Source organism: Delphinus delphis, chromosome 12 (genome assembly GCF_949987515.2).
Source record: "Delphinus delphis chromosome 12, mDelDel1.2, whole genome shotgun sequence".
Taxonomy (NCBI): Eukaryota; Metazoa; Chordata; class Mammalia; order Artiodactyla; family Delphinidae; genus Delphinus; species Delphinus delphis.
In genome coordinates, this window is record NC_082694.2 from 59,375,157 (window position 1) to 59,398,623 (window position 23,467).

General features: G+C 38.9%; 2 protein-coding genes across 4 annotated transcripts in view; one reads left to right on the plus strand and one right to left on the minus strand.

The window, feature by feature from the left end:
- Positions 1-12,362: 12,362 nt before the first annotated feature.
- MORN2 (MORN repeat containing 2) lies at positions 12,363-18,490 on the minus strand. Its single transcript, XM_060027543.1, has 6 exons — positions 18,469-18,490; positions 17,554-17,685; positions 15,398-15,448; positions 14,864-14,970; positions 13,996-14,132; positions 12,363-12,597 (listed from the first exon to the last, which is right to left on the minus strand). Exons 1-6 carry the CDS (start codon positions 18,488-18,490, stop codon positions 12,495-12,497), a joined length of 552 nt encoding a protein of 183 aa, XP_059883526.1. The 3' UTR covers positions 12,363-12,494.
- The window catches only part of DHX57 (DExH-box helicase 57), a 57,195-nt gene continuing 51,404 nt past the window's right edge, over positions 17,677-23,467 (plus strand). For 2 of the 3 annotated variants that reach the window (XM_060026771.1, XM_060026773.1), the window contains exon 1: positions 17,946-18,009. The gene's annotated coding sequence lies outside the window, so the exon portion shown is untranslated. Of the gene's footprint in view, positions 17,783-17,945; positions 18,010-23,467 lie in introns of those variants that run through there. The other variant, XM_060026772.1, reaches the window with a different exon arrangement.

The window sequence follows — 23,467 nt, forward strand, 5'->3', positions numbered from 1 at the left end:
CTCAGTAGTTGTGGCGCATGGGCTTAGTTGCTCCGCGGCATGTGGGATCTTCCCGGACTAGGGCTCGAACCCGTGTCCCCTGCATTGGCAGGTGGATTACCTAACCAGTGCGCCACCAGGGAAGCCCAGTATTATATATTTTAAATGTTCAGATAGTTCATAGAGAGGCATGCAAAATTAGCTTGAGTTTTAAAGGTAAATACATTTATATCGTTTGTTCACATTCCTCTGATATGAAAAGTTTGAGAACTTTTTGTGGTGGGCACTCAACACAAATTTGAGTTGAATTTATTTAAATTCCAGAGGATGTTTATACTTAATGATTTCTTTCCCTAAAGAAAAAATACGGAGAGGCTGGTAAAAGGGTACAAACTCTCAGTTATAAGAAGAATAAGGTCTGAGGATCTAATGTATAACATGGTGACTATAGTTGTTAAGATTGAATTGTAAATATAATTGAAATTTGCTAAAAGAGTAGAACTTAAATGTCCCCACCAAAAAAGGGGGGGGGGCAAATCCTTTCACAATGAATACATATATCAAATCATCACATTGCACACTTTAAATATCTTATAACTTAATTTGTCAATTATACCTCAATAAATCTGGGGAAAAAAGAAAACAACGTGGAATCTTATTTATTTTTATTAATAGCAAGGAGATGCATTTTTTTAAAAATAATGAGCTAGAAAGGCAAGCTGGAAAAATCAATGCTGTATCACCTAAACTGTAAATTTTTTATTAACAAAAGTTCACTATCTATACATGTAGACTGAGAAATCTTTCAGAGCACTACCCTTTGGCAAAGACCAAATGCTTCTTGTATTTTAAAAAGTTCTTATAATACATCATACACACAAAATAGCATATATAATATATGTACAAGTTTAGTCTTCACAGCCTTTGTAGCATCTGATAAGTAAAATTTTTATTGAACAATAAATATTTATCAAGGGAAATATCTTTGAGACTTTATAGTCTTACCTCATTTATGAAGTCACTGCCGAGAATAGGAGGTGAGACTAATATTGCATTTTTAGGTAGGTATATCAGGTGAAGTACAGACAAATAGAAATGAACTAGCTATGACATTATTTGTAAGCCTGGCTTTATACCACATTACTTTAAAACAAAATTAGAAAAATAACTATAAAAGCAATACATGCTCAGTGTAAACAACTTGATAACCTTACCTGTTTTACCCTCTTTCTCTTTTCCTACTCTTTGCAAAGTCAATAGGAAACCAAATGGTCCATCAGGAGTTACTGTAGGACAGTGGAAGGCAAGATGGTGTGGCAGACCAGGAGTGATACAGACCCCGAGGGACTGACACTAGCTTGACTGTGCATGGGACTCACTGCAGTGAGGGGGCAGATGTACTGCCCAAATTTTGAGCTTTATCTTACAAATACAATCTCAGAGCTTCAGTCTCCCAATCTCCTTTGTGAAAGCAGTGACCTTCCACTCAATTCCATTTGATTTTAGCAATGTATCTTTTTAATAGCATATTATTTCATCAATGATCCCCCAACAAATCTGAATCAAATGGTCTTATCTCCTTTTTATATCTTATTCTATCATCCACATTAGTATTCCCATGATAATTTATTTAGTCATGCATTAATTGTAGACTTCTTACCTACCAATGAAAATCTTGATCAAAATCCTTCAGTGACTCCTAAAGTTCAAACATCCTATCACAACGGACAAAACCCTTCATGATCTGGCCTCTACCTAGCTCTGCAAACTCTTTAGTCACTTTCATATACATGCTGGGCTCCTAACACAAAGACAGTCTTGTGGGTCCCTGTCCTTTCTAGCCTCTAGGATTTATAAATGTTGTTTCCTCAGTGGACATCCTTCCCCTACCCTGGGCTAGCTGTCAAACTCCTTGTGTTCTTCAAGATTTCTGTGCAAGTATCACTCTTCCCTTTCTTGACATGTCTCAGTAAAGTCCTTGCTTTTCTGTGCTGCCACAGCATCTTGTGCACACTTCTATTATAGTATTTATGTTAAATTACTAATTTAAAAATCTTACTTCTACAAGATCAGGGGTCCGTATACTCTCAGAGTCTCCATGAATCCCCTGAATTATAGCCAGAATTTTATACAGATTTATTTTCTTCTGGGGAGAAGGTTCAGAGCTCACATCAGAGTCTCAAAAGAGTCCATATTTACTCTCTTAAAACCAAATTAAGAACCACTGCACTAGATTATGAGTCCCTAGGAAAGAAAGAGTGAATTCTATTCTTTGAGTCTCGATAGTTAGATGCCTAATGTTAGCTGAATGAGCTTTTCAGTTATTATTTAAAGATAGATATTTATACTAGTACGGATATATGGTAAATTCAACCTCCTCTATTCATTGATGTTTTTAAGTAGGCAGGAAGTGTGATGTAATGAAAAGCATATTGGACAAAAGGAAAGATATGGAAGGGTTTATACCAAACTACTAACAGTGGTTATGCTTGAAAAGAGGGATGGGGTAGGGGAGGGATGGGCTTAAACATTTTACTTACACTCTTCTGTCTTGAACAAGTGTTTGTTTTATAATGTGCACTTTTTAGATTTGAAATTTAAAAATATTGCTTTGAACTATGGGACTTTTCTCTTAAGTGCATTAAACATCTAGCTTCAAATTCCAGCTCCGTGACTTATTTAGTTTTGTGAGCCTGGAACCTTACTTAATCTTCATAAACCTACTTCAACTGTAAAACGAGGGTAAGACTTACAAATCGCACATAGTTATTATGTCGCAAAGCCTAGTATAAGTAGGAACTCAGTAAATATTAGTTGAATGTGAAGTAAATGTTTTCATTTACTCATTTAAAGGTTTTTTTGCAATCCCCAGAGACATCTAAAAATAGAACTCAAAACATGGTCATTATTGTCTCAATACTGTGAGTAAACATAAATGCGGTAAAAGTTTGATGTAACATGGCTGGTTTATTAGGTGGCTGTTAGCTCTGACTATAACTAATAAAGGAATCCCACAGTATGTCCATTTGTTTTTGTTTTTAAACAAAGAAGGGTTATAAAATTCTTCAAAACAATTTGTAATATTTGTACTTCAAGAATGAAGTACAGTTATAAAGCAGAAACTAACACACCATTGTAAAGCAATTATACTCCAATAAAGATGTTAAAAAAAAAGAATCAAGTACAAGTACTGGTTTAAACTAAGTAAAGTACAAGTACATTGTTTTAAAGTAGGCTCTCAGTTTATGTATTCTTACTAGTAATAAGTTCTTTGCAATTTTCACTCACCTCATGGCCTGTTTCCACCTGTAGACATCACACCATGTTTTGTGAAGCTTTCCTGATTTCTTTAGAGGTTCTATAAAAAATAAAATGCCATTGATAATGACAGGTACCTTGTAATGTATACCATACTTTTTTTCCTATAATTTCATAACTAAAAGTTTTTATTATATATGCAATTGATGGTTTAAAATTTCTAATAGTTAAAATACATAATGTAAAATGTAAAAGTTCTTGTTTCTCTTAGTCTTTTAGTTTTTAAGTCACTTGGTGCTGAGTAGGCACAATGATTTGTATCTTTGGGGTGACTAATAGAAATAAATTCTTATGTATTTAGAAGCATAGCTGGAATACTCTAACATGGCTTAGGGGGCTTTGCTGAATCAGAAGAATTCAAAGCAGTTCATCTGACCTGAAAATAATGAAAGCCAAAAATCTAGAGGTTTTCCTAAGTATCCCACATTAAATGAAATCACCTACATCAAGTGACAAGTGAAGTAGGTTTATAAGAGGTTTTTCTGTAGGGGCTAATTGAGATGATTCACAATCAAAAGTAAGTACAAATCCTTTTGGAGAACACTCTATGAATTATATGGTTTTGTGAGCAGTACAGCGGTTTCCAAGCCAGCTGTGTGTTTTATTTATTTTTTCATTATCTGAAGCCTCTTGGGCAGTTTGGCCAAGTCTCTGAATCTCTGGACTTTCAGTTTCTTGATCTATATAATAGGCACAGTAGTAATAATAGGCACCTCACAGTGCAGAAGTGAGGATTAAGGGAGATGAAAGCTGAGGGTCAGGGGCCAGATGCAGGAGTGGACAGTGGGGGGACCAAAGGCTTACTCAGTCACCTTTGTCATTTTGTCACGTCCCTGTCCTTTATCCTAAGTGAATCTGTGTTTATTCCCAGCTTGGCTTGCTCTTTTTTTCCCCTTAACTTTACAGAAAATTTGTCTTAAAACATTCTTTTTTGTGCAAATGCTGTTCTTTGTCCTAAAGGAATATGAGAATCAATGGATAGCCTTACTGACTCTGTCAGTCACTGCCAGTTGCCACCCAATATCCATTTTCCCTGTTTCTTATAGTAACCCAGTTAAAAAACTATATTCCCCCTTCTCCTTCACAGGTAGGTGTAACCATGGAGATAGATTCTACCCACGAGTTACAAGTAGAAATAGTGTGAGTGACTTTTGGGAAGTTTCCTTAAAAGAGGAAACACATCTTTTTCTTCCCTTTCCTCCTTCCTGCTGGCTGAACACCAGTGAGATAGGTGGAGTCCTAGCAACCTTCTTGGACCAAGAGGTGAGACACCAAGGATGGCAGAAGAGCAAGGTAGAAGGAACCTTGGTCTCTCACACCAAGGAACTGCTTGAATAGCTCTAGATTGGCTACAGAGTTTTTTTTTTAAAATGAAAGAAAGAAATAACCTTCTAGCTTATGTAAGCCACTATTATTTTGGTTTTTCCAACATATACAAATGAGCCCAACCTTAATGATATGCTGGTCCTCTAGGAAGTTGTCTTGAACAAAGAACCATTTTTAATTCTTAGAAGTGTTCTTACACTTCCCTTGATCCTACGTGTGCTTTCTACATATCAACAGTAGATTTTCTACTCTTCAAAAGCCTCTAGTGTAGCCCTCCAGTCTTTGTTTTTACCTTTTCTCTCTTGCATCACCCATATTTTAGATATTATACACTCATTTGAGCTCCTCAGATAGGAACTTGGAAAATGGGGCCACTCTATTGGGGAAGAAAGAGGGAATTTTGGCTAAAATTAAGTTTTTAGTTTTTTTGTGGATTATAGGAAAAGCAGAGTTCATCTGTACTCAGCAGACATTTATTAAGCACATACCATGTAAAAGGCATTGTGCCGGGTCCTGGGAGGAAATATAAAGATGACGTTGTTCTGGCTTCCAGGAGCTTACAGTCTAGTAGGAAAGATGAGACACACAAATAACTACAGCATATGATGGATTGAGAAAAAATGCAATAAGAAAAGTATAAAGTGCCTAAAACTTTCAGAGGAGGAAAGATGAGTTCCACTTGTGGGGATTAGAGAAAATGTCATGAAGAAGATAGGATTTGAGCTGGGCTCTGAACAGTATGTAGAAATGGTAAAACAAACAAACAACAACAACAAAAAAAACCAAAGGGGGGGTGGGGAGCTCAGCAAAGGATCAGAGGTAGACAGTTACAATGCATCAGTGGATTTAGGGATCCCAGGCAGCATCAAGGATAGAGTAGAAGGTAAAGCTAGACAGGTGGATTAGAGACAGATAAAGGGTGGTGAATATCTTCTTGGGAGCCTGCTCCAAAGTGGAGAGAATAAGGAGTCACTGAAAGATTTTAAGCAAGGGAATAACCAGACCACATGTCTTCAGTCAGAAGATGACTCTTGTGAGTGTAGAGGAAAGACCAGCTGCAGAGAGGCTGGGAGTGGGCACCTTTAATAATCCAGGTAAAATGTAATGATGGCCTGAATTAGGGAAGCGACCATTAGAAAGGAAAGGAGGGCACAGATAGAAGCAATATTTCAGAGGTTACTACATGAGCTAAATGTATGCTTTGCCCAGGAAAAAGAGTCGGACTGTAATTCCCTGATCCAGAAGTAGAAAATCTATCCATAAAAGAATTTTTAAAATTACTCTACAGTTACATAAACTGGAAAACTAAAAGAAGGCTGAATATGCTGTAATAATGGATTTATTGGTTCTAAAATTTTAGCAGAGCCTTAACATTTATTTTCCTGAGACATCAATTGGGGGTACACTGACTGACCCTGCTAGGAGATGGGGAAAGAATATTGAAAAGCATCTCAGGAAAGAAAGGCAACCATCACTTCTATCCCATTGTTCATCCTTTGCTCAGGTGTTATGGTAAATAGCAGGTTGCAGGGTATTTTACAAGGTAAGGTTCTTTCACTTCTCCTTAGTTATCCCTTTACCCACCCTTATGCACCATCTCTACTCACCCTTCCCCCCCCACACACACACACTCCATAAGGAATCCAGTGAAAATTTAAGAGAAGGAGGTGGCTTTCTAAAGAGCATAAGAATTTTCTAATATTTGCCTCTTCATCGCTCACTAAAACCATGCCAGCATAGCCCCCTGCAAAATGGAAAGGGCTGGCATAGACTCATATAAGGGCATTGTGTTCTCAAATAGCTTTCAGATAAATAACACCCCCCTCCCCCAAATCCTAAATAGCTACTTCCTCATTCTCAGGGGATACAGTCTAGAGATTTCCTCCAATGGACAAATTTGAGCATCTAATCAGCTGCCACTTTGTCTTTTTATTTTTCTGATTATTGAGGCAGATTTAAATAGGTGTTCATACCCAATAATCTCTCTTTTCTCAATAAGGGCAGGAGCTGACAACAAAATAATCATGAACCTATGAATCAGAACAGTGTCCTGTGTAATATTTTGCAAGTTATGGTTTAGTTCATGTTATGTGGGGCACTGAGAGCAATACATGAAATAAAGTAATGAGGATTTTTTTCTTCCGTGATTCCCAAGGTGATTCCTGGCACTCTTGAAAGCAGAAGTGATTAATCAAGTCACTGGAGACAAACAGCAGAAATGTGATTGTCAAAACTATGGATATCGGTTAAACTGTGTTTCACTCATGTAAGTTGCGTGTGTGTGTGTGTGTGTGTGTGTGTGTGTGTTGGGAGCTGGTCAGTGGGAGAGTCAGCATCTTCGACATTGTCTCTGAGAGAAGATTAGCAGGGATTATTAATTTAAAAGATTCTTACATTTAATAAAAACTCAAAAGCTAAGAAAAATATTGAGCAACCTATGCTCCAGTCCTAACATTCAAAATCAAATTCCTTAACCTGGGGTCCACAGTCAGACCATCTGTAAATCTCCTGAAATGATATGCAAAATTTGGTGTAATTTTACATTTTTTTGCAGAGAGGTTGGGCTGGTTTCTAAAAATTCTTAGAGTGACCCTTGACCCTCAAAAAGGTGAGCTCCAGTCATTAAAGAAAAGCAGAGGGAGGAAGAGGAAGAGAGAGAAAGAGAGGAAAGAGGGGAATAAAGAGAATCCAGGAGTGTCATCAACTCTGTCCCCAATCAAATCAATCAAATGTATGTGAAATTTGTACAAGGCACTTATCTATTAACCTTTATATTTATATTAAAAATTAACAACAGTATGATCATCTTCCTTTCAAAAGTCTCTGAGGTTTCAAGCTGGTTTAGATTGCATTTCAGAGCCCATGATATTAGCAAAAACATAGATATTAATTAAATTCATGGAAACTAGAAGAAACGTGTGTCAAAAAAGTTATTTCTTTAGTATGAACTTCTGATTGTTTATGCTAAATCCTTCAGAAGTGCCTTTAGTTAAATGGCTATACCATTTGCAACAAATATAATTTTATATTAAAAGGAGCTATAAAAAGGACAAAAGGGTTATACAAAGGCAAACTTCTATATTTTTCAGAATACTATTGTTTCAGCATATAAAATACTAATTATAGTGGATTCCTATTCTCACTTAAGAATAGAAAGCTTTCAAGTGAAACCTAATTCTTCTCATCATGCTCCCAAAACCCCTGCAGAGGATTTAGAATTCTCACTAATGTTCCTATGTAACTAATTAGCACGTATTTTTCTGTACATAGAGGAGTAAACTCTGATAGAATCCTCTATCCCTTTTCTGTGTTACAAAAGTCATAAATTAACCTCCTTCCATTCCTAATCTTTTCCATTCTTTATTCTTAATCCCGGAGAGGCATACACATATTGGATTTATCTGCCATGTAAAACAAGCATTCAGTCGTCCTTTCTTTAAGATTACTCTCAAATTGTAATTCAGCTTCAACTAAATATGTAAATAGGCAAAACTCTTCAGTCTAAATGTTTCATTCGTTAACAACCTTTAAAGACAGATTATGACATCATACAAAAATTAAGCAAGAAAATGAATGAATATTTTACAAATTGTTTTAACTTTGAATAAAAAGTAATTTCTTTAAATGACTTCCTTAAATAAAAGTTAGCATATATTGAATCTAAATTAGTAAGGATTTATGGGATTTCTTCTCTTATGAAAATATTTGCCCTCTCAATGCCTCTCAAAGTACATAAGAGCACATACTTACCCCATGTTGCTTGCTGTGGTTATATCGTCCTCAGATCAAGGCTTATCTGGATTCTGAATTAACTTAAATGTTACAAAAAGAAGCAGTAGAGGTTTGACTTCCCCGGAAACGAGACTGTCATATGCTAACTAGGCTTTTAAATGAGGAAAACTAGTGTCTCGTCTAATTATATAAGCTCCAGGTCAAATTCTAGCATCAACTAATCAAATAACTGAACTGCATTTAGTTTCAAGGAGTAAAAGAAAGAAAACTGTTTAAGAGGAATGACTTTAGTATCTTAGAAAACTGGAGACTTGAGCATTGAAAAGTTACTTATATGTCAATAAAAGTTAAATAGTTTAAAAGCAAAGTATATATCTTGCTACCTTAAATAATTTGAAGAAAAATATTGAGGAAAATTTAGTTTTCAGTAAAGCAGATATTTCTATATTTTCCAGAAGTTTTGAATTTGCATTATATGTCCTGGTCTCTGAAAACATCCTCTCACCTTACCTTAACTTGCCCAGTATTTATCTCCTTATAAATTCCAGTACCATAAAAGTATTTAATTCTAAAGCCATACCAGTTAATACTAAGCAACATATCCAAAATGTCTAATTGTTAAAATGTATCTTTGAACACTTATAAATAGGGTCTTTTGAAATTAAATACAAAGTTATTATCATGAGAAGCTATAAAAAATACTATTTTAATCTCAACATTTTAAAAGACATCTCAACCCAAATTTATAGTAGTACAACAAAAAATAAAAAAGGACTTAGCAATGATATATTAAGAAATACAAATTTTCACAAGATTTTGAGGGAAGAAATATTATATAATATGGAAGTTATCTATTACATGCACCATCTTGCGGGGGGTCAGTTTTGGAGAAATAGTTTCAGTAAAAACACTAGGGTCTTTATTGTAATTTTAATATGTGGCTGTCATGTACTGCTTTGGTAATTTCAAAATTATGTTATCTAAAAGGTAAAGAAGCTTTTTAGGCATAGAATATATGAGCACACACTGATATACTTTTTAAAAATTGAGGTATAACTCACCTATGTCAGAGAGAAATTTTCCTCTACGCTTCTAGATTCTTCTGGCTGGTCTAAGAATTACAATGAATTTGACATGAGACAGATTAACAGGAGAAAATCAAACAAAAGTTTAATAATGTGGGAGGGAATCAGGAAAACTGAACAGCTCACTAAAATGGCCAAAGCCCTCCCTTAAAAACCATATCAGCTAAAGACAAAAGAGGATGTTGAGGGTAGTGGTTTGGGACTTCAAAGGAGGGCAGTTCAAGTGGAGATGGAAACGCAAATGCAAACGCTTGGTAAACAATTGTTTGTTGGGCCCTACAGAGACAATGCTACAGAGTGGACTCTGATCTCTAGGCCCTGCTCAGCTTCCCCGGCCACACCTAGCCTAAATTGTTTGCAGATACCTCTATTCTGGGAAGAGGTCCTTTATCTAAACTCTTTAGGCAGCTCAGGGGGGAGGTAAAAAGAAGGACTTCAGGAGTCTTCTGTTTCTTAAAAATAATCTCCCTAAATTAATCCTCATGCCAGAGAGACATATTTTGGGGTGGCAAATTTTGCTCCCCTACACATAACATACATAAAATTTGCCCTTTTAATATGAACAATGCAGAGGTTTTTCATGTTCACAAGTTGTGCAACCACTAATTCTAGAACGTTTGCATCACCCCAAAGAGAAGTCCCATGCCTCTGAACTCCTCCTCCCTGGCAACCACTGATCTACTTCCTGTCTCTATGGATTTGCCTATTCCGGACATTTCACAGAAAAGGCCGTGTAATATGTGGCCTTTTGTGACTGGCTTCCTTCACTTAGTACAATGTTTTCAAGGTTGATTTATGTTAGAGCATGTGTCAATACTTCATTCCTTTTTATGGCTGAATAACATTCCATTGTACAGATATATCACATTTTATTTATCCATTCATCAGTCGATGGACATCTGGGTTTTCAGTATTGGGCTGGTATGAATAGTGCTGTTATAAACATTTGTATACAAGTCAATTTTCTTGGATGCATACTTAGGAATTGCTGGGACATATGGTAATTATATGTCAATTTTTTTTTTCTTTAAAGATTTATTTATTCATTTTATATTTTATTATTGCTGCGTTGGGTCTTTGTTGCTGCACACGGGCTTTCTCTGGTTGCGGTGAGTGGGGGCTACTCTTTGTTGCAGCGTGTGGGCTTCACATCGTGGTGGCTTCTCTTGTTGCAGAGCACGGGCTCTCGGCACGCAGGCTTCAGTAGTTGTGGCACGCGGGCTTCAGTAGTTGTGGCTCGTGGGCTCTAGAGCGCAGGCTCAGTAGTTGTGGTGCCCGGGCTTTGTTGCTCCATGGCATGTGGGATCTTCCCGGACCAGGGCTTGAACCTGTGTCCGCTGCATTGGCAGGCGGATTCTTAACCACTGCGCCACCAGGGAAGTCCTATGTCAACTTTTTGAGAAATCTGTTTTCCTCAGCGGCTGTACATTTTTCATTCCCACCAGAAATATTTGGGGTTTCCAGTTTCTCCACATCCTTGCCAATCTCTGTTATTATGTCTTTTTAAATATAGTCATCCTAGAGATTAGGAAGTGGTATTTTTTTTTAATATTTATTTATTTGGTTGTGCCAGGTCTTAGTTGTGGCAGGCAGGCTCCTTAGTTGTGGCACATGGGCTCCTTAGTTGTGGTAGGCAGGCTCCTTTGTTGTGCCATGTGAACTCTTAGTTGCAGCATGCACATGGGATCTAGTTCTCTGACCAGGGATCGAACCCAAGCCCCCTGCATTCGGAGCACGGAGTCTTAACCACTACGCCACCAGGGAAGTCCTGGGAAGTGGTATCTTATTGTGGGTTTAATTTGTATTTCCCTAAAGAGTAATAATGTTGAACATCTTTTGTTTGCTTATCAGACATTTGTATATCTTCTCTGAAGAAATGTCTATGCAAATCCTTTGTCCATATTTAAACTGGGTTGTCTTTGTATTTATATATATTTATATATGAGTTCTGTATACTGAAAACTAAACCTTTGCCAGATATATGATTTGCAAATGTTTTCTCCTATTCTGTGGATTGTTCTTTCATTTTCTTGATAGTTTCCTTTAACACACAGATATACTTTTTTTTTTTTTTTTTTTTTTCTCGGTACGCGGGCCTCTCACTGTTGTGGCCTCTCTCGTTGCGGAGCACAGGCTCCGGATGAGCAGGCTCAGCGGCCATGGTTCACGGGCCTAGCTGCTCCGCGGCATGTGGGATCTTCCTTGACCGGGGCACGAACCCGTGTGCCCTGCATCGGCAGGCGGACTCTCAACCACTGCGCCACCAGGGAAGCCCTACTTTTTATATATATATATACATTTATTTTATTTTTGGCTGCGTTAGGTCTTCATTGCTGCGCGTGGGCTTTCTCTAGTTGAGGGAGCGGGGGTTACTCTTCGTTGCGGTGCACGGGCTTCTCATCGCAGTGGCTTCTCTTGCTGCGGAGCACGGGCTCTAGGCGCGCGGGCTTCAGTAGTTGTGGCTCACGGGCTGTAGAGCACAGGCTCAGTAGTTGGGGTGCACGAGCTTAGCTGCTCCGCGGCATGTGGGATTTTCCCAGACCAGGGCTCAAACCCTTGTTCCTTGCGTTGGCAGGTGGATTCTTAACCACTGCACTACTAGGGAAGCCCAGATATACTTTTTAAAGATGACAAAACTCAGGCACAGGATGGGAAATTGACTTTGTCAAGATCTGCATAGTTTTTCTTAAAATGAGCAAACTCTCAATTGAATCACGTTAATTTCTTTTCTTTCTTTTTTTCCCCCCCACCTTTTTTGGCCACACCATGTGGCATGCAGGATCTTAGTTCCCGGACCAGGTATTGAACCTGTGCCCCCTGCAGTGGAAGCATGGAGTCTTAACCACTGGACCGCCAGGGCAGTCCCTACATAATTTATTTTAAACTAATTATAAGATGATCAAAAGAAAGTTCAAAAAACCATAAATGAGTGATGGCTTTATTGGCAAAATTACAATATATAGGTAGTGTATGAAGTTACTGCAGATGACATTTAGCTGTTTTCCTTACAACTAAAAGCTGCAATTACCACATTAAAACTTCAATGCAGAATATCTACATGTGGAGCTTTAGCCTCAGGCCTGGAGCAGCTGTGAAATGAAAGTTACCGCACCATTCTAGTCCGTGGATATCAGTGTATTGTCCTTCACCTTCCACCCTGCAATAGTAAAAAATAAGTGTGTTCATTAACCAAGACCAAAAATTTATGGTCCAGATATGATTGTCCAGTATATTATATACTATGTCTGAAGAATTATATCTTTCCATTATCAAATTTTGTTCTAAAACCTGACATCCTGCTTTCACATCCTACAAACAAAAAAAGAAATTACTATTCCAAACAAATATTGTCATTATACAAATTTTGGTGTCTAAGATTTTAGGATTACATATGCTTAGTTTAGACCAAAACAGTCAAAAAAGTGAAAAGTTTATATTGGTTATCTGGCTTAATTAGTTCATTCATTTATTCAACCAATGTTTATTGACCTTCAACTATGTTTGAGGTGCTGTGCTCTATGCTGGTGTTTTCTGGACTCTTCAGAGTGGTGAAAATGCACTTCACATAACCAAACAGACCTTTATCCCATGGGTTAGAGTTTTCTCCCTTTATTAACATCAGTGGGAAAAGTTTACATGTTGTCATCACAGACTTGGCATCAGAATAGGTGAACACTTTCTACCCTCCTCAATATGTATCAACCACTTCATAACAATTAGGTTGCATTTTCAATTCTGGAAATAATAAAGGGGTAGTTATAAATGAACCATAAACCTCTGGATGACACGGCATGGTATTTGGTGTGAGGATTAAGCTTGGGAAGATACATGGTGGAGGGTAGGGGTAGGGATTTGGAGGAAGGTGGTCAAAAGGTACAAACTTCCAGTTACAAGATAAATAAAGTACTAGGGATGTGATGTACAACATGATAAATATAATTAACACTGCTGTATGTTATATGTAAAAGTTGTTAAGAGAGAAAATCCTTAGTTCTCATCACAAGGAAAAATATTTTTTTCTTTTACTTTGTGTCAATGTGAGATGATGAATGTTCACTAGATTTATTGTGGTAATCACTTCATGATGTATGTAAGTCGAATCATTATGCTGTATACCTTGAATTTAGACAGCAGTGTATGCCAATTACATCTCAAACTGGAAGAAAAAATAAAATTTAAAACCAAAAAAAAAAGTTTATCAAGATATTTCAAGTGAAAATAATTTTTGGCCTAAATATTCTCAATAATTGCAACAAGCTTTCCATTTCCAATATGACTGCAAAAAGTTCTATAGGAACAGAAGCCAAGAGGAAATAAATGAAAAGTCTAATAGATTATCACCAAGAACGATATTTTCTTTTGGAGGCTCATGATGGCCTTAGCCTCTCTTATAACATTTTTTTCCCCAACATATAACCCAAATTTTCCAAAATATATTATAAATATATTTTGACTAAATACATTACAAAAGAAATTTAGCATTAACTAAGTTTTTAAGCGAATGTGCCTGAAAAGACTCTTTTAGAACTACAATGACATTTTATTTTAAACTTACCTATTTTCATTGAAATTTCCAGTGTACTTTGCCCCAGTTGGGAATGTATAAGTCCCCAGTCCATGAAACATATTGTCCTTAAAGTTTCCTTCATATACTGCTCCTGAAAAATGCTCAAGTCTTCCAAAACCATTCATCTGTTTGTAACAAAGGAAATTACCTCAGTAACTAATCTTCAGTTCCCTAGAACATTTCAAAAATGTACACATATGTCTATCATCTACTTTGTTATTATTTAATCTATCATTGTATCATCCTTTATTTTCACAAAAATAAGATAACATTTTATCACAGTCCTTTGTATGTATCTTTCTGTGAAGCTCACCAAGTCAATGTTTCTGATCTGGGGCACTTGAACATCTTGGGGGTCCATGATGATAATAACAGGAGTCCTCAAGATACCTTGACTATATCAAAAAGCTTAAAGGACAACCAGTTTAGTTAGCCCAGAAATGGCACAAAGAAGTTGTTAAGAACAAAAATTTGTATTCAGGCAGACCTGAGAACACATTTCTGTTTCATCACTTACTAGCTGGGCAAGAAATCTGAGCCTGATTTCCCTCAATTGTAAAATTGGAACATTAATGGTATCTGACTCATGAGGCTGCTATGAGGATTCAATGAGAAAACTATGTAATGAGTTCACTTTGCTCAATGAATAGGAAATAAGAAAGATGATAATGATGATAATTAGCTCTCTGCATGAGTTTAATACTATTCTTATGTTCATATATGTTAAATATAATCATTTTTTATTTTTATTGCATGGTCTACTCATATGTGTTTTTTGATTAATGGTGAAATGCCTGGAATCATTTAACCAATAGAGTTACTTATCCACTGTCAATGCTCAAAACAACAATAATACCTTGTCATCTTTCCAGCTTCCTGTGTAGACAATCCCATTAGGAGTGGTATGAATACCTATGCCATTTCTCTCAAATATTCCAGAAGATGTTCTTGTACAATCCCCATCTAAACAAGAGAGAAATACTGAAGATTATAAAAGGGAACCCTGTTTGACAAAGTAATAAAATATTTATGTTCAGGCTTAATCAGAACTGCATCCCCTATGGGTCTCTTTGGCTTCCTAGCACTGAAACTGATGAGACCAGAGATGAGGAGCTCTGTGGACCAAGGTCTTGTAATCATTGACACTCAAGGGCCCAGAAGATTGACATATGGCTATGGCCCTCCCATAGCTTTCCAAGGCACACTGTCTATACTTAACATTAGAGTTTAGATTTAAAATCTGTTCCTCCATTAGTATTTCTATGTTATTTTATTTAATGGAGTTAATATCTCAGTAGTAGTTTTATAAAGTGTAACAGTCTCAGTTTTGTACCCTTAATCTACTTAATTTTAGTCTGTATAGAAAAAAGTAATTGAAATGTATGCTTACCATACTTGTCTCCATTTGGAAATATAAAGTTTATCTTAAATACTTCTGGAGCTGTTTTAAAAGATTTCAGAAAAGTCACATAAGCTTAAATATTTTTACATCATAAGACCTATAACATATTTGCTTTAAGAGCTAACCAAATAGACTCACTTCATATGATCACAAGCATATCATGATTACATGGCATTTCCATAGTCTAGTGTAGGGTCCTGGGGAAATAAATGATTTTGTCTAGATGATCAATTTTTACTTGTTTATTATAACAGCTTTATTAATATATAATTCACATACCACCAAAGTTACCCTTTAAAAGTATACAAAATTCATTTTTTAGCATACTCAGAGTTGTGTAACTGTCACCACAATCTAATTTTTCAATATTTTAATCACCCCCAAAAGAAATCCTGTACATATTAGCAGTTACTCTCCATTACCCTAAAACTCACCCAACCCCTGTCAACCACTAATCTACTCTCTGTCTCTATGTACTGGTGTATTCTAGATAGTTCATAGAAATGGAATCATACAATATGTGGTCGTTTGTGATTAGCTTCTTTTACTTAGCTTCAAGGTTCATCCATGTTGTAGCATGTATCAGTATTTCACCACTTTTTATTGCCGAATAGTCCATGCTACAAAAATAACGCATTTTGTTTATCTGTTCATCAGTTGATGGCCAGTTGGGTTGTTTCCAGTTTTGGCTGTTATGAATAATGCTATGAACATTCATGTATAATTTTTTGTGTGGACATATGTTTTTATTTCTCTTGGGTATATCATCTATTGATTGTCCCACAGAGGTAAGGTAGAGTGAGCAATCTCTGATTTGGCAGTGGAAGGAAATAGAAAATAAAGAAAGACAGTAAGTGAGAAGGGGTGGGGGAGGGAGTGGGGTCCAAACAGAATGAGACTGGAATGGAGACCAGGTGAAAAAGGGACAAAGACAACCGCAGGCCTGGGGGGTGGGGGAGGGGTGGAATCGATGCCTCAGGGCCCTGGGACATTTAGTGGACTAAAACATTAGAAACTAATTTTTGCTAATACTGAAGAAAACATATGTGAAGATAAGTAAACTGTAACTTCTAGGACAATAGTCTACTAGAATGTTACTCAAAGTGTGGCCATCCATTAGAATCATCTGGGATGCTTTACAAGTTCCTACGCCCTTCCACACTGCTGAATCAGAATCTCTGTGGATGGGACAAGAGAACTGATCTTTTTAATTGAAAAATTAATGAGTGCCAGTTGAGAAAGGCTGGAAGCTCATCCCCTCTGAGGAAACAGAGTTAATAACACAATAGGCAGAAGACTTAAACATCATCAGAGAGAAAGGGAGGGTATAGCAGCCTTGAGACAGGAGCAGATGCTTATGAAAAAATAATTAGCAATCTAGGAAATGAATAATGTAATTGTTGAAATAAACCTCTTTAGAAGGGCTGAATAGCAGAATGAATACCGTTGAAAAGTAAATTAGTGAACTGGAACACAAGGTTGAAAATTTTTCCCGGAAAGAGGCATAAAGGAAAACAGATATCACCTGACAAGGCCTTTCATATCTCCCCTCACCCCCAGACTCCTCCAGGAGCCCCCAGGAGGTCTATCCCTAATGTAGTACTTAGGGCCCTATTAAAATAACGCTTTTGTGCCGGAGTCCCTTCTCACACTCCACTCCTCAGGGTCAGGATCACGGATTAGTTAAATCTCTTTTCCCACCCTAGTGTCCAGCTCAGTGCTTAGTACTTACTGGTAGGAACTGAAAGTTTAGTGATTGAGTGGCACTTGGGAAGCATTCGCTAAAGGCTTACTAAACGTGATCATACAAGAAACCGAACTATTTCAATTGCCCTTAAATGGTTCCACATCCGAAACTTTGGACTGTTAGAGCTAGAGGGAGGGAACCAAAGAGATCGAGACTGGCAACAGAGAGGAAACTGAAACCAGAGACGTTGGCACTTCCCTAAGGTGTCACAACAGCGAATCGACGGCCGAATGAGAGCTAGAATCCAGGTCTCCAGATTCCCACAGCACGGGTTCTCCGCGCCCCCATCCCACCACGCTCAGGAAATATGTCACACCTGTACCGGAGTTGCCAGGGGCCGAGCTCCGGCTCAGTGCGAGCTCTCCTTAAAGGGGCGTTGGGAGGATGGGACACTCACTTGACAAAGGGGTGCTGGAGAGATTTTCTGGACTCTGCGATTCCCCCTGGGCCGCCAGCTCTGTGGCCTGGAGGGAAGGAAACAGTAGCTCAGCGCAGACTGCGACTTGGTTGCTAGGGCGACCAGGCACCTCTCACCCGGAAGCGAATAGGCAAAGGCCCGAGGTTGAGCGAATCAGAAGGCGCCAGGGCTGGGCCGCTGCAGCTGGGCCGCTGCGGAGCCGCTCCAGGTGAGATCCCGGTGGGCGCCGCGTCCTAACAGATGCCACGGGAAGCAGCGCTGCGAGCCCGGGGCGGCCTCCCCTGCCGCGTATGAGGGATGTATTTCCGTGTGCGTGGTCTGCGCGTCGCCCCAGTAGTCAGTGTGCGGACCCTTCTACCAACTCCCTATCCCGGAGTGGTCAGGGTCTGAGGCGCCTCCCGGCCCGGTGGGATACAGCCTGTCTGGCAGGGGCCGGTGAGTCTGGAGCATTAGGATCCCAGGCCCTGAGACCGGGCCTGGCGGGGGTCGGCAGCTGAGGCTGTCCACGCTCAGGCTGGAGGCGGGGGGAGCTGAATTCAGGCTCGGAGCCGGATAAAGGGTGGGACTGGGGGGGCTCAGGTTTCGTTTCCTGTCTCTGTCTCCATCTCCACTGGGTGGCTATCTGGGGAGAGGATTTGCTGCGATGTATGCTGGAAGAAAGGTACCAGATCTGGGTATCTGCAAGGAGCTGGATATATTGGGTGAGTCAGAGATTTGCCTGGGAGGGGAATGGTTTGTGGTCAGTTTTCAGCGCCCAGCTTGGTGATTCTGTTCCTGGGAGCCAAACTTGGATATTAAACAAAGGATACTCTTCCAGCCAAACTTAGGTTCCTGTGTCCACGGTGAACAAAGATTGTTGGAATCTTCCCAGATTTTGGCGTCTTGTGGGCCTACCTGGCCGGGAAGAAACTGCCATTCCCAGGGCTAGCTAATTAACAATTAACCTGTGAACACGCCTTTCATATGCAAAACAACCAGTCCTGCATCCTTACTTCCAACCACCTCCTTTGTCTAACCACCAAGCTAGTAGTTCCCCTGCCCTAAATCAGTCTGGGGCCAGGTACCCTATGCCTCAGCGTCTGTGGGAATTACTCAAACTAGCCAATCCTAAACTGATTACCCTGCCCTGCCTCACCTTTCCCGTGGAAAACCCAAGAAAGGCTACAGCCTACGCCTTACTCTTGTTCCTTTCTGCCTCCTCCTGACACTGGTGCTTCCCCCTGTGGCCCACCGTGGCATGGCATGCCTCTCCTTTCTAGGGGAGTTGTAAGTAACATTAAACTTTTCTTTCAGTGGTATTGATCTCTCTGTGTCAGCACTCAGTCACCTTTACAAATTAAGACCCAGGCATAAATCGGGGGGGGGGGCGGCTGGCTTAACAGTAAATTTTGTTTTTTTGTTTTGTTTTCTTGTTTTATTTATTTATTTATTTAGCTGCGTCGGGTCTTAGTTGTGGCACGCGGGATATTTCGTTGCAGTGCGCGGGGTCAGTAGTTGTGGCACGTGGGCTTAGTTGCCCTGTGGCATGTGGGATCTTAGTTCCCTGATCAGGGATTGAACCCACATGCCCTGCACTGGAAGGTGGATTCTTAATCACTGGACCACCAGGGAAGTCCCAACACTAAGTTTTGAATTGAAGATACAAAGTACATGTTTGGGGGGTAAGAGGGAAATATGGGGGAAAGAATTTCATCTTTGGAGTTGAATGGATTGTTTCAAACCCTGGCTCCAGACTTTGCTTCTATAGTTGGTGACATTAGGCAAGTCATGTAATTTATCTGTTCTCTAGTTTCCTCCGCTATAAAATATAGAAAATAATATTTAACTTATAGGAGTTTTAGAGAAGTAAATGAAAAATCTTACCTTTCCCCTCAATGCAGACTTGTATTTCCAACTATTAATACCTTCTACATATCTCCATTTGAATATCTAGAAGACATCTCAAATGTAACATTCATTCTGAACTTGTGACACTCCCTGTATCTTTTCCTCCCCACTATTCCCATTTTGATCACATGGCTGAGCACAGGACCCCTATTCACCTAGTTAATCTAGGCCCTAAAATCTTACAGTAATTCTAGACACTTCTTTCTCATACCTTGCATCTAATTGATCTACTGTTAAAATACATTGAGAATCTATGGCCACTTTTCAGCTCCACTTGCTCCCACCCTAGTCCATCTCACTGTGGTTTTTTTGTTTGTTTTGTTTTTTATCTCCAGACTGAACAACTGCAGTAGTTTCTAACTGGCCTGATTCTCCTCACCTCCCTAAAGACTTTATTCTTCACAAAACAGCTAGAGTAATTTTTTTTTTTTTACTTTTTTTCTAGATAATTTTAATCTGAAGTTTTAAAAAATTTTTATTTTCTATTGGAGTATATTTGATTGACAAATATATTTGATGTTGTGTTAGTTTCAGGTGTACAGCAAAGTGATTCAGTTATATATATATATATATATATATATATATGCATGTATCTATTCTTTTTCAAATTCTTTTCCCATTTAGGTTATTACAGGATATTGAGCAGAGTTCTCTGTGCTATACAGTAAGTCCTTGTTGGTTACCTATTTTATCTTATTTTATTTTTTAAAGATTTTATTGATACGGACCATTTTTAAAGTCTTTATTGAATTTGTTACAATATCGCTTCTGTTTTATGTTTTGGTTTTTTGGCTGCGAGGCATGTGAGATCTTAGCTCCCCAACCAGGGATTGAACCCACACCCCCTGCATTGGAAGGTGAAGTCTCAACCACTGGACCGCCGGGAAGTCCCTGGTTATCTATTTTAAATATAGCAGTCTGTATATGTCAATCCCAAGCTCCCAGTCTATCCCTCCCCCCCACCCTTCCCTCATGGTAACCGTAAGTTTGTTCTCTAAGTCTGCAATGTTCTCTAAGTCTGTGAGTCTGTTTCTATCTTGTAAATAAGTTCATTTGTATCTTTTTTTTTTAAGATTCCGCATATAAGCCATATCATATATTTGTCTTTCTCTGTCTGACTTACTTCACTTAGTATGATAATCTCCAGGTCCATCCATGTTGCTGCAAATGGCATTATTTCATTCATTCTTTCTTTATTTTTAAATATTTATTTATTTATTTATTTTGCTGCGCTGGATCTTAGTTGTAGCACATGGGATCTTCGTTGCAGCATGTGAGATCTTTAGTTGCGGCATGTGGGATCTTTAGCTGTGACATGTGGGCTCTTAGTTGCAGCATGCAGGATCTAGTTCCCTGACCAGGGATCGAACTCAGGCCCCCTGTGTTAGGAGCACGGAGTCTTAACCACTGGACCACCAGGGGAGTCCCCTACATTATTTCATTCTTTTTAATGGCTGAGTAATATTCCATTATGTGTACCACATCTTCTTTATCCATTCATCTGTCGATAGACATTTAAGTTGCTTTCATGTCTTGGCTATTGTAAACAGTGCTGCAGTGAACATTGGGGTGCCTGTATCCTTTCTAACCATGTTTTTCTATGGATATATGCCCAGGAGTGGAATTGCGGGATCATATGGTAGCTCTATGTTTAGTTTTTTAAGGAACCTCCATGCTGTTTTCCATAGTGGCTCTACCAATTTACATTCCCACCAACAGTGTAGGAGGGTTCCCTTTTTAGAGTAATTGTTTTAAAACCTAAGTCAGTCGTACCAAGCTTTTGCTTCTGCTCTCTAGTGACTTTCTATTATATTTAGAATAAAATTCAAAGTTCTTCCCAGGACCTACATGGCCATCTACTTTCTGACCTCATCTCGTTTGCTCACTATATTGCAGACCCACCAGACTCCTTACTCTTCATCCAGCCCAGTGCATTGAAGATGTTCTGGACTTGGCCCCTTTTCACCTACTATTGCTTCTGCTTACAATGTACTTTTCACAAATATTTCATGACTCATTTTCTGAATGTTCAGGTGTCTGCTCAATATGACCTCAGAAAGATGACCGCTCTAACTCAACCGCTCTATCTAAAATAGCACTCTCAGAGTTTTTTATTTTCTTCGTAGCACTTAACTGATATTATGTATTTCGTTATTGTCTGTCTTACTCTGTAGAAGATAAGCTTCATGAGGCAGGAATTTTTGTTGTCTTTGCTGTTATATCCCTAGGACTTGGCACATAATAAGTGCTTAATAAATATTTGTGGAATGAATAAATAAATGAATGAATCTCCATTCTCACATCAGTCATTTATTCAACCTTCAGCCATTCTTCAAATACATATTGAATTTCTTCTATATGCCAGACACTGTGTTAGAGGTACATTGGTAGTCAAAATAGACATAATCCTTGCCTTCAGAGAGCTTTTGGGGAGGCGGGAAGATAAACATAAAAGAAACAATAAATATGAATAATTATGAAGGATTTTGAAGAAAGGACTATCAAGAGACCTAGTTTAATTTCTACATGTTTGTGAATTTTCCAGATATTTCCCTGCTTTTGATTTCAGATTTCATTCCACTGTGGTTGCAAAACATACTTTGTATCATTTCTGTCTTTTAAAATTTATTGAGGTTTTTTTTTTATAGCCTAACATATAGTCTGTCCTGGAAAAGTTTCCTTATACACATAAGGAAAATGTATATTTTTATTGGGTAGAGTGTTCTATAGATGTCTCTTAGGTCTAGTTGGTTTATACTGTGTTTCAAGTCTTCTGTTTCTTTATTGATCTTCTGTCTACAGTAAGTCCCCTACGTACGAACCTTCAAGTTGTGAAGTTTCAAAGATGTGAACATGTGTTTGCATGTCCAATCACGTAAGTTAGCTCATGTGTCTGGCAAACATCGTCACGTGTGCATCCTCTACAAGTAGTGCTTTTGTGTACTTTACAGTACAGTACTGTATAGAGTACAGTAGTACAGTATCTTTATTTCAAGCCCAGGATGTCCAGAAGCAAGCGTAAAAGCAGCAGTATATAGCTGATTGTGTTAGTTGGGTACCTAGGCTAACTTTGTTGGACTTAGGAACAAATTGGACTTACGAATGAGCTCTCAGAACAGAACTCGTTCGTATGCAGGGGACTTACAGTAGTTGTTCTTTACCATTGTTGAAAGTGGGTATTGAAGTTTCCTACTGCTATGCATTGTCTATTTCTCTGTCCATTTCTTTTTTTTTTTTGGCTGCACTGGGTCTTCGTTGCTGCATGCAGGCTTTCTCTAGTCGCAGTGAGCAGGGGTTACTCTTCATTGCAGTGCCTGGGCTTCTCATTGCGGTGGCTTCTCTTGTTGCAGAGCACGGGCTCTAGGTGCATGGGCTTCAGTACTTGCAGCATGCAGGCCCTAGAGCTTGCGGGCTTCAGTAGTTGCTGTGCATGGGCTCAGTAGTTGCACTGCGTGGGCTCTAGGACACACAGGCTTCAATAGTTGTGGCATGGAGGCTCAGTAGTTGTTGTGCACGGGCTTAGTTGCTCCATGGCATGTGGGATCTTCCTAGGCCAGGGCTCAAACCTGTGTCCCCTACATTGGCAGGTGGATTCTTACCCACTGCGCCACCACGGAAGTCCTCTCTGTTTATTTCTGTCAGTTGTTGCTTTATGTATTCTGGTGCTGTGTTATTAGGTGCAATATAGTTGTAATTGTTAATATCTTCCTCATGGATTAACTCGCTTATCATTATGAAATGTTTTTTATCTCTAACAACATTTTTTTTTTTTTCGCGGTACGCGGGCCTCTCACTGTTGTGGCCTCTCCCGTTGCGGAGCACAGGCTCCGGACGCGCAGGCTCAGCGGTCATGGCTCACAGGCCCAGCCGCTCCGTGGCATGTGAGATTTTCCCGGACCGGGGCATGAACCCATGTCCCCTGCATTGGCAGGCAGACTCTCAACCACTGCGCCACCAGGGAAGCCCTCTAAGAACATTTTTTGCTTTAAATTCTATTTCGTCTGAT